Raw genomic sequence first — 11,580 nt, forward strand, 5'->3', positions numbered from 1 at the left:
CCAGTTTCATAGTTTCTGTCCTAAACACACACACACACACACACACACACACAGAGAGAGAGAGAGAGAGAGAGAGAGAGAGAGAGAGAGAGAGCATGCATGCACAGCCACAAAGTACCTTAGAAGATACCTACCTCCTTTAAAAAAAAAAAAGTCTATTTAGGGAAATGATTCCACAAAAAAAGCTTTTGACAGAAACCCAACTGGAAATCTCAAAAAGTAGAGGAATTAGCAATAAATAGACCCAAAACTCTAGATCCCAGACCCTTACCCAAATCACTCAGAACATAAATATTCTCTTCCCCATTTTCACCTCTACCCTCAGTCCTAGGGGAACGATGATGCTCTCAGAAAGGCAAGAATCATACCTAGAAAGGGCAAGCCTTAAAAAGAACCCTCCCTCTAGCTCCCCAAACTGAGTGACCTATATCGTCTGAGTGTCTGAAAGCCACTTAAAGCAGTGGGGGGGGAAAGCGGGGAGGCTTAACTATTGGGCCTGTAGGCCTCCAGGCTCCTGCCCTGATTCGATAAAATGATCTGTACCTACCTTCTTGATGTTGTACATGCGGATGAGAACCCCCTGGCCTCGGTCATTCAGGATGGTGAGTTTCTCTGCTAATTTATGCTGGTAGGCAGAGGTCAAAGACATGATGGCCACCGAGAAAGAGGATCATCCAGATAGCAAGACCCAATCGCCCCAAATGGTCTCAGCCTGGGTGGCAACACCCTCTATGTAGAAGCCTGGTTGGTGCACCGTGTTTCCGGGTGCCGCTGCAATTGGTTCCTGGGGGAGAGCAGTCACTGTGGCTCACAGGCCTTCAGAGGCCTCTTGCGCTTCCTCTTGCACCCTCAGCAGAGGAGACTTCCTCTTTCTGGTTGTGCAGTACTATGGTAAGAAGTGGGCGGAGGCTGAGGAAAGGAACAGGCTTTCAAGGCTCCTCATAAAGCAGCACCAACCGTTTTGGCCTTACCCCTCCTCAAGTGTCCCAGACAAAGCCTACACCAAACAAATATCTACTACCAGCCCCATACACCTCTACACTTTCCCTGTTGTATCCCCATCTAGAATGCCCGTCATTTTCTACTGACCCTTAGGCCCTAGCATCCTTTTAGGACCCAGGTCAGATCCCATCTCTTTCTTACTATTCCATTCAATTTTGTGTTCTATTCTACTCTATTTTATGTATAAACCTATTTATATAAATGATTGGGAGGGTTGAGAAAGGGTCATGTGAACTCCAGGATATACTAAATCTATATCTCCTTATGTAGTTGAGAATGACCTTCAACCTCTGATCTCCTGCCTCCACCTCCAGAGTGCTGGGATTACAGGCATGTGCCATCAGACCTAGCTTCCTTGCTATATTTTCAAGCATATGCTTTGTCTCTCCCACCCACACCCTCATGACCAGTATGATACCCAATGTTGATTTCCTTTGCAGTATCTAGTACAGTGAGTCTGCAAGTGTGATACAACAGTAGCAGCAGCACCTTGGAAACTTGTTAGATACTACAAAAAATAAAATAAAGCGTTTTAAAAGAAACGTACTAAACATGCAAACTCTTAGCCAGGCACTGGTGGCACACGCCTTTAATCCCAGCACTCAGGAGGCAGAGGCAGACAGATCTCTATGAGTTCCAGGATGGCCTGGTCTACAAAGCGAGTTCTAGGACAGCCTGGGTACACAGAGAAACCCTGTCTTGAAAAACCACACACAAACAAAAGTATCCAAATAAGGGAATAGACCTTGATGGCTAGCTCTAGGGATGTATCTACGGTTTACAAGGAGAGGGAAGGGAAAGGGCAAGGCCGGCCAACGTCATGTTTGCCATGACCAGGCCTGCTAGAGCCCTTCAGTCATAAGAACTTGTCTTAAAAAAAATCAAAGACATAATACTAATAATTTATTGAATTATTAAGACTAAATCGATGAAATATGCCCCATGATGAAAAGCCAGAATAATTAGCAAGAGAAAATTAATGACTCTTGAATCTTAGATATTTGAATAAATTTTAGCACTGAGATAATTCTTACATTCCAACCAAGCCTCAACCCTCTACCTAAAGAAACTTTCAACTCCAAGTTTCTTTAAAGGTAGAAAGTAAAAGATTCCAGGAAAGTTCCGTGTCAGAGATGCCTTTGCACCTGCTTCCTTCCCACAGCCTTTTCTCTGCTTGTTTAATAATCCCGTTTTTTTCCATACCCAGAGCTTTCTCATGAGCCCAAAATCCTGAGTGGGGGTGGGAGAAAGGAGTCAGGGATGATCAACATTATTATTGAAAGAACTTAGCATGCCTGCTCCCAAGAGAATGTTTTGTTTTGAAGAAACAATCAAATGCTTAAGGTATAAAATTTCAAACACTTCTGAGAGAGACTTTGCCTTTTTAGAAAAGAGACTCTGTCTTCGTTTATTTATAGGGGCCTCAAATGCTGTGGGCCTAGAGTAACGTGATATGGGCCCTGAAGATTTAAATCACCTGCTGTTACCAAGGAAACCCCAGTTCTACTGAAGAGGTCTGCGGGTTCTATTGGTCTTTTACCTTGATGGGGGAGGATAAATAACAGGCTGTCAGAGGCAGTTTAACAGCCCAGCCACAGCCTTCACAGGGTCAGTATCCTTCTGTTGTCTCTTTCTCGATTATATTCTAGTCCTTGTCCAAAAAAAATTTAAAGACTCTCTATGCCAAACCAACCTTGTTTTCTGCCCACTCTGATATACACTCCCCAATCAAATAGGACCATGGTTTCTGTCTACGGGAGGTGTGCTGTTTGTTTCTGACTTCACTTATATATGCTTTTCCTGTTGCTGAGCCAAATCCTATTCAAACTTCAGGGTCTTGCTCAACAGTCCTAAACCCAGTTCTTCCTAAATTCCTACAACACTGGGTCTGCACTCATGTACTTTACATCTAAATTGGATTCAGCCACCATTTATTTAGTTTTATTCATTTATTTGGATTTTGAGATAAAGTCTCATAGAACCCTGGCTGACTTTAAACTTAATATGTAGCCAAGGGTATCCTGAACTCCTGATTCTCCCACCTCCATCTCCTAAGTGCTGGGATTACAAGTATGCACCATCCTGCCCAGTTTAGGTTCTACCTTTAAATGCACATTTCATATTATATTCCCTCCCCACTTTCTCGGTGAAAAATTCCTCGAGCCTGGCAACACCAGCTGGTATGAGGGAAAACCTATACTTCAGAATCAGACTCTGATTAATGTAGCTCAGTACAGTGAGCTGAGCCTTATGACTTAGTGGCTAAGAACCCAGATTCTAGACCCAGGTCACTTGTCTTTCCATCCCTACTCTACTAATTACCAGCTGATCCAGTTTACGTAAATGTGATTATATTGATTAATAATTTCTATCTCATGGGGCTATTTTATTAAATTGATTAGTATATGTAAAGTGTAACCTAACTGTTTGCTACATATCCAATATTTCAATGTTCTACATGTATTACTTCAAACAATATTAATAATGCTACTGAAGCCAGGTGGCAGTGGCGCATGTCTTTAATCCCAGCACTCGGGAGGCAGAGCCAGGCAGATCTCTGTGAGTTTGAGGCCAGCCTGGGCTACAGAGTGAGTTCCAGGACAGGTGCAAAACTACACAGAGAAAACCTGTCTTGAAAAATTAATAATAATAATAATAATAATAATAATAATAATGCTACTGAAACATGTAAGCCTTGTAACTTTAGGCTATCCTCACAATTGGTTTTCCTAATCTCTTAAATGATAATCCCTTATACAACTATGGAAGTGATTAAATGACTTGTTACATGTGTATGTTTAGCTTAGGGCCTGGTAGGTTGGATTAAATATACCAAAAATGAACTAAAATTTTTATTTTGAAGGTGTACTGAGCTTGTCCTATCACTTTCTGTGGAATTCTGTATTTGGCTCCCCATAAAGAAAGGGGACAGGTTGAAAGATGGGCTTATGTGGCAACAGGTAGTCTTTAGGAACTTATCAAAAAGATTATACTTTAGTTCCTTCTGTGAACTTGAAGAACCCTTCTAAAAATATTTAGTTACTCCAGAGCAAGGCCTAGCAATGGTGACAGTAGCCTGGTAACCTAGTAACTATCAACCAGAATCCCCTGAGGAACTCTTAAAGCTACACTCAGCCAGCCTGCACTTTTAAGATTCTGATCCAATAGTTCTGGAATGGCCCTAAAGGATCTGTCACTTTAAAACTTTCTGGTGATTCCTACATGCAACTAGACTGAGAATCACTTCTCTAAGACTTCACTATGACATCAAAACTTTCCAAACTTCTGAGAAACGTAGAACCTATGGTGAGAGGAAAGGAACTGAACAGGAAGCTTGGACAGCAAGCTGATTTCCTTTCTTAACTGAGAGTACTGTGCTTTCTGTCTTCTCAAACTTCTTCCATTGACACTTCCCTTGGGATTGAGGGACAGTGCTTGGAGAATAAGGTGAGTCTCACCATCCTTATGCTAGGTTCAAGTCTGAAGGTAACTTTGAGGAGTCTGACATGTTAAATCAAATGGCCTGTATTATAGTCATGGCCTCCCTCCATGGGAAATGTAGTTTTTGATTAATGAACAAACCAATATAAGCTGTAGTCACTGTGACTCCTCCAGCAATCTTTGTTTCTTAAGACCAGACTTATCAGTGTGACCAAAATTCATACTTTTCCTAGGCCACTGGCTGAAATAACAGGTTTTCTGAAGACTACACATAGATATTAAAACACATTTTTCATTATCCTTTTTTTGGAGGGGTGTTTTTTTTTTGTTGTTGTTGTTGTTGTCTTTTTTTTTTTTCTATTTTCTTTCTTTCTTTTTTCTTTTTTTTTTTTTTTTTGAGACAAGGTTTCTCTGTGTAACAGCCCAGCTGTCCTGGAACTCTCTTTGTAGACCAGGCTGGCCTCGATCCACCTGCCTCTGCCTCCCAAATGCTGGGATTAAAGGCGTGTGCCACCACTACCTGGCTCCATTATCTTTTTTTAATCTAAAGATAATTATATATAATAATGGATTTTACTAGCTTTAATTTTCCAGAAAGTCGATTAACTTTAAGTATCCATGGCTCAAATACAATCGTTAATAAGCAGTGAAGGCATAAAGAATCTGGCTTGTGTTCCCAAAAACTACCTGAGTCTAAATCCCTGGATTTAATCACCAAAATGCTGTCAGGAAAATCTGACATTTAACAGTCTAGCTCTATGCCCTTTGTCTATGCTCTAGGCATGGTACATAGCCAAATTGAAATGGGCTATTTTAGGGCACTTTTCTATCCCTATTGTTTATGCCACTCTGCCTTGATCTTTTCTGTCACACACACACCAACAACAACACTACCACCACCAAACTATACATCACTGTTTTGCAGAAATCTCAGCTATAGCTGTTGCCTGGAAACTTGGAAGTCCTTGAAATGAATGTCTACTTGGATAGCTAAAGACAGCTAGCCATAGGGGAGAGTGAGACTCATATTGGCAATAAAATGCAGCAACTTTGAGATGGTTTATTTTCAGCTCAGTTCTAGAAGTCTTTACATGTTAATATCCACAAGTTTAGTGATTTCAGGCTAGCATTCTTAGGTAAATGTAAGTGGCCTAAACTCGGACTTTATGTTGTGGTTCTTCTGATTCCTTCTCAGTGGTTATGCTGAATTATCTGACAAATAGTAGCTCAGTTTTAGAAAAGTTGAAGGGAAGGGAGAGTGAGAAACACTAAAGGAATCAGCTCCCCAGCCTTACTTTAAATAGTGCACAAATGTTGAATTTCATCATAGTCAGGTCTGTGGTTTTTCCAGGGATTCTTGCCTGTTTAATATTCTATTTGGGAAGTAAGCACTCTATTTAAAGCAACCTATGAGTATGTATAATGTTAAATTTTGGCTTCCCAAAACAAAGAAGCAGAGACTTTCCCCTAAGGTCTAACCAGCTAAACTATCGCTTTTGTTATTCAAATATGTCTTTATGAGAGGTGTGTGTGTGTGTGTGTGTGTGTGTGTGTGCTTGTGGGAATCCCCAGATGGTAAAAAGAGGGTGTGGGATCCCTAGGAATGGGTATTACCAGAATTTGTCAGCCACCCAATTTGGGTGCTGGGATTTGAACTCTAGGCTTCATGACTGAGCAGAAACCAATCTTAACTGCTCATCTCTCCAGCCTCAATACCACATTGCTTTTAAGACTAAAAAATGGGCCTATGTCAAGACAACCTGATCTTAAGTGGTAATCTTTTCTTTTCCAACCTATGTATCCTGCCTTTTAGGACTAATGGAGTTAGAAGCCATAGAACTCTGTCCTTATGACCCAAACCACAGGATACCAGCCAGCAGGTTACAATACCATCTGGCATCATGCAAAAAGGTAAGTTTCCCCAATGACAACTAGAAACTAGTCATTCTTAAAGTTGAGATATAATATCTTTCAAGTATTTTCAGAAATGAGTAGCCTAACAAGAATTTTTCCTTCTAGAAAAATCCAAAGATAGCTAAAAAGATGGCTAACTGCAAATATAATGCTTGTCATGTGGTCCCAATCAAAAGGCTCAAGGAACATGAGGCCAACTGTGTCAACAGAACTGCAGTTGATGATGGTAAGCTTTTCATTTGAGCACATGTAGGTAATACCAAATTCTATGGCTTCCTACATCCCCATATCTCATAGTTACTTAAAGCCTTAGCTAAACAGAGCAGATAAAAATTTTTGTCTATTCTACTTCAACACTTTCTTTTCTACTTTGTTTCAGAGCCACTTAATCTTCTAAAGATTACTTGCCCAAGTTTTGAAGGAAATGAAAACTCCAATGCTGGCAATCAGATTACTGACCCCGATGTCTGGAATGTGGGTGAGCAAGGGTGAAACTGAACACAGCTGTGAACAGAAGTGTTCTTTAGAACTAGGAGACAGTAAACACAGCCCTGAGTAATAAATCTTTATGCTTATCTCACAAAACCCTTCACTACATTAAATTACTAAGTTTAAGAATGCCACCTATCTCTAGAGGGGTGGCCCAATTAAAAATAATAGTCTCACTGAGCTAAAGGCCAGCATCCCATGGCTGCAGTCTTTGACCAGGGCTGAGCCTTTATCAGCCAAGGTGGCCATACTTTGCATGCCTCTGGATTTGCAAGGCAGAGATTGTGCAGCTAGAAATTTCAGACACAGCAGCTCACACTCAGGTCCTAATATCATACACTGGCCCTAACCAAACAAGTACATCCCCCAGTTGGAGACACTCCCCCCTGCACGTCCATGTAGTCCACAGCCTTGGATAGTAACAAGGGTACTGTTGTAACTGCCCAGCCCCTCTGCCTTCCTTCAATGTACTCAATAAACAGTTGCTCCTTAAGCAAGCAAAGTGTATTCAATAAACTATTGTTCCTTAAAAAAAAAAGTCATCTAACTAAAATCTAAATTCACTCATTTAAAAAAATTTATCTTGCCAGGTATTGTGATTTATCTATAATCCCAGAACTCAGGGGGGAGAGGCAGGAGGATTCTGTGAGTTCAAGTCCAGCCTGGTGTACATAGAAAGCTCCAAGAGAGCCAGAACTATATAGAGAAACACTGTCTCAAAAAGTAAGAAAGAAAACCAAAATAAATAAAAAGACTTTGTCAGACAGTGATTGTGCACTCCTTTTATCCTAGCACTTGGAAGGCAGAGGCAGGTGGATCTTCAAGTTCAAGGCCAGTCTGTTTACAGAGTGAGTTCCATGACAGCCAGGGCTACACAGAGAAACCTTGTCTCTAATTTTAAAAAGATCTCACCAGTTTCAGTCCAAACTAGACTTGGCTATTAAGGGATTTATTTCTTAAACACATCCTCTAAATGCTAATCTATAAAAGGCTGCCTCATAATCAAACTTAATAATTAAATATAGAAAAGGGCTGTGCAGTGGCACAGCACTTGCCTAGCATGCACTAGGCTCTATCCCCAGCACTGTAAAACAATAAAAATAACTAAATGAGTATGTTAGAACAATGTTTCTTCCCATAATATAAATTCTAAATTATGTTAATATCATAATTTAAAATCTCAGTGCAAGTATTGTGCTGACTAGTTTTATGTCAACTTGACACAAGCTAGAATCATCTGAGAGGAGGGAACCTCAATTGAGAAAATGCCTCTACAAAATCAGGGTGTAGGTAAGCCTGTAGGGCATTTGCTTGATTAGTGATTGATGTTGGAGGGTCCAGCCCATTCTGGGTGGTGCCACTCCTGGGCAGGTGGTTCTGTGTTCTACAAGAAAGCAGGCTGAAGGCTGGGAAGGTGGTGGCACATGCTTTTAATCCCAGCACTCAGAAGGCAAAGACAGATGGATCTCTGCAAGTTCAAGGCCAGCCTGGTCTACAGAGAGAGTTCCAGGACAGCCAGGGCCACACAGAGAAACCCTGTCTCCAAAAGCCAAAAAAAAAAAGAAAAAAAGAAAGAAAAAAGATAACGAAAAGGCTGGTCAAGGCAGTAAATGGCACCACTTCGTGGCCTCTGCTTTAGTTCCTGTCTCCAGAATCCTGTCCTGACTTCCCTCACTGGTACCCTGTTACCTGGAAGTGTAATTGAAATAAACCCTTTCGTCCCCAAGTTGCTTTTGTTCATTGTCACAGTAATAAAAACTCTAAGACAGAAATTCAGTGGATAATAACAACATGAGGATACAAGTTCGTTTCATCTTGTGGTTGTCAACCTTCCACATTTAGCTTCCAAAGATAACACACAAAGGAGAATGGAAATGTACAACTGCCTTTAACCACCTAATTTGAGAAGATACTTATATTTCTATTCCTCTGGTAAAAGCAGTCACATAATCATACCTAAACGTAAGTGGTGGACATGTGGTCCCTGGCAGAGCTGCTCCCCAGCAACAAAGGGGACAAAGAGCTCTGCTACCAACAATCTGAAAATGCTCAGGACTTGTGTTTCTTCTTCCTCGTTCTTTCTAGATCATATGCATCATTCTCCTTCATTTGTTCTTGAGACTTTTGCTCCAAAAATGCTGGTTTGTGAAAGGTAAGATAAACTATATGCCATCACCATCATTCAAGGTAATAAGTTGACTCTTTTTTTTTTCTTCTAATGTTTGTTTGTTTTTAGCATGGCCAGGGCATTTGTGGGCAGGTCAAAGGACAACCTGTTGTCAACAGTTTTCTCCATCCACCCATGGACTCTGGGTTTTAAACTCAGGTTGTAAGGCTTGGCGGTATGTGCTTTTGCCCACTCAGCCATCTCACCAGTCTTAAAGTTGGACATGAAAGGGAAGACGGCCATTAGACCAGAGGCTCAAAATGCATGAGCTTGGGCCGGGCGGTGGTGGCGCATGCCTTTAATCCCAGCACTTGGGAGGCAGAGCCAGGCGGATCTCTGTGAGTTCGAGGCCAGCCTGGGCTACAGAGTGAGTCCCAGGAAAGGCGCAAAGCTACACAGAGAAACCCTGTCTCAAAAAACCAAAAAAATAAAAAAAATAAAAAAATGCATGAGCTTTAGTCACTAACTCAAAAGATCTGTGGTCAGGGCTGTGGAGTGGCTCAGCTGGTAAACGCTTGCTGCACAAATGTGAGGACCTGAATTTAGATCCCAGGCCACATAAAATAGTCAGTATGGTAATGTGCACCTATAATCAGAGCACTGAGAAAGCGGAGACAGGAGGTTCCTGAAACTTGCTGGCCAGGTAGTCTCACCAAATCAGTAAGCTCCAGGTTCAGTAGGAGATCTCATATCAAAAAAAATAAGGTGGAAGCCTAGTGAGATGTTCCAGTGGGTAAAATGTGCTTCTTGCCAAGCCTGGCAGCCTGCATTCAATCCGTAAGACCCATATGGTAGATGAACCACCCCATAAATTGTCCTCTGACCTACACACACACAATGGCTCAGGAGTTAAGAGTACTTGATGCTCTTCCAGAGGACCCAGGTTTGATTCTCAGAACCCACAGCAGATCATAGCCATCTGTAACTCCAGTTCCAGGTATCAAACGTGTTCTTCTGGCCTCCATGGGCATGAGGCACCCACCATGTGGTGCACAGACATAAACACAGACAAAACACCCATATACATAAAATTTTACATTTTTTAAAATAAATAAGTGGAAAACAATTGAAGAAACATCCAACACTGACCTCTAGCACATAGGCATCTGCACACACATACACACTGCATAATTACACACCACATACAAGCATAAAAATGTGTGTGAAGGGGGCACTTTCCTTCTCAATAGTTCACTTGGAACTATATTCCATCAAGGCCTTGTATATACAACATAATCCTGTATAGAATAAAAGACCAACTTCTCAGAATTAAGGGGACCATCTATACACAAATAGCTCAGGATCCCTACCCAAACAAGCTTGGAGAGCACATACAAGGGTTACAGGGGCCATTGATGGAGTCTCCTACCACATGAGAAGGAAAGGCATAAAGGAACCATATGAAACAAGACAGAAATCAAATTATTCCTACTCTAACCCTGAGTAACATCAATTCTGTTGGATAATGTTACTCTGACTGCCTGGAACTGGATATATCAGCTCATTCCCCATTCCTGCTTCCCTATTAACTTTTTTTTTGTGGTTCTCTCCTACAGTGACTCAAGAGACCTACAAGAGGCTGTGGCTGATAAACATCCTAACAGCTACAAGTCCTGGGGAAGAGGTAAAGTCCACCTTTGTCAAGTTAACATCAAATTTTTAACATTGTGATCTAAACTTTCAAAAATTCTTAGACAAACCTTTCTTCTTTTTTTGGGGTTTTTTTTTTTTTTTTTTTTTGGTTTTTTTTTTTCGAGACAGGGTTTCTCCGTGTAGCTTTGCACCTTTCCTGGAACTCACTTGGTAGCCCAGGCTGGCCTCGAACTCACAGATATCCGCCTGGCTCTGCCTCCCGAGTACTGGGATTAAAGGCATGCACCACCACCACCCGGCCCCTTTCTTCTTAAAAAAAAAAAAAAAATTAAAGCTATTGGGTGAGGTGGTGCACACCTTTAATCCCCAAACTCAGAAGGCAGAAGCAGGCAGATCTCTGTGAGTTCAAGTCCACCCTGGTCTACATGAGTTCCAGGCCAGCCAGGGATACAGAATAAGACCCCCCCATCTCAAAAACTAAATAATTTATTAAAATATTGGTCTGGGGATTCAGCTCAGTGATAGTGCTCCTGCCTCATAGGCACTTGGTCCTGGTTCAATGCCCAGGGAAAAAAAAATTAATGTTATTCTGTTCCTCCTCACCCCACACGAGGATACAGGAAAGTCCTAGGGACTTCAGGTCAGACACTGGAGACAAGGCTGTAGTTTTTAAATGCTTCTGGCACACCTCAAGCTGTGAAAACAACACGACTTCAATCTTTTTTTTTCCCCTACAGGTCAGAAAAACTGATGGAAACATTGCAAACTGAAGTGCCAGCAAACAGCAAGAACTTGTTTTTAAACCTTAGGAAAATCTCAGCTTTTAAGTAACAACCCTGGTGTCTGCCATCTTAACATGTTTTTATTTAAATAAAGAATATTTTCCTTTGACAAACTTACTTGATTTCTTATTCCTCCTTGTTTTTATATCTGCATGTGTCAGTCACCTGAATGCTACAGAGCTCATTTGCCTA

At 41.4% G+C, this 11,580-nt stretch overlaps 2 protein-coding genes across 3 annotated transcripts in view; one reads left to right on the forward strand and one right to left on the reverse strand.

Moving 5' to 3' along the window:
• Window positions 1–754, reverse strand: part of Nckap1l (NCK associated protein 1 like) — a 46,552-nt gene extending 45,798 nt beyond the window's left edge. The window contains exon 1 of the mRNA XM_059247818.1: window positions 548–754. Coding sequence (XP_059103801.1) covers window positions 548–649 — 102 coding nt within the window. The 5' untranslated portion in view covers window positions 650–754. The remainder of the gene's footprint in view (window positions 1–547) is intronic.
• Window positions 755–2,480: 1,726 nt separating this feature from the next.
• On the forward strand, window positions 2,481–11,505 carry LOC131896605 (gametocyte-specific factor 1-like). Of its 2 annotated transcripts, none has more exons than XM_059247347.1 (7): window positions 2,481–2,610; window positions 6,257–6,354; window positions 6,463–6,583; window positions 6,737–6,835; window positions 8,932–8,998; window positions 10,570–10,637; window positions 11,344–11,505. In XM_059247347.1, the coding sequence occupies exons 2-7, from the start codon at window positions 6,262–6,264 to the stop codon at window positions 11,355–11,357; spliced, it is 462 nt and encodes a 153-aa protein (XP_059103330.1). In that variant the 5' UTR covers window positions 2,481–2,610; window positions 6,257–6,261; the 3' UTR covers window positions 11,358–11,505. The 2 variants fall into 2 exon arrangements, with proteins under 2 accessions (XP_059103330.1, XP_059103328.1); XM_059247345.1 differs by lacking the exon at window positions 2,481–2,610 and adding an exon at window positions 4,275–4,449.
• The last annotated feature ends 75 nt before the right edge of the window (window positions 11,506–11,580 follow it).

This window comes from Peromyscus eremicus, chromosome 20 (genome assembly GCF_949786415.1).
Source record: "Peromyscus eremicus chromosome 20, PerEre_H2_v1, whole genome shotgun sequence".
Lineage (NCBI taxonomy): Eukaryota > Metazoa > Chordata > Mammalia > Rodentia > Cricetidae > Peromyscus > Peromyscus eremicus.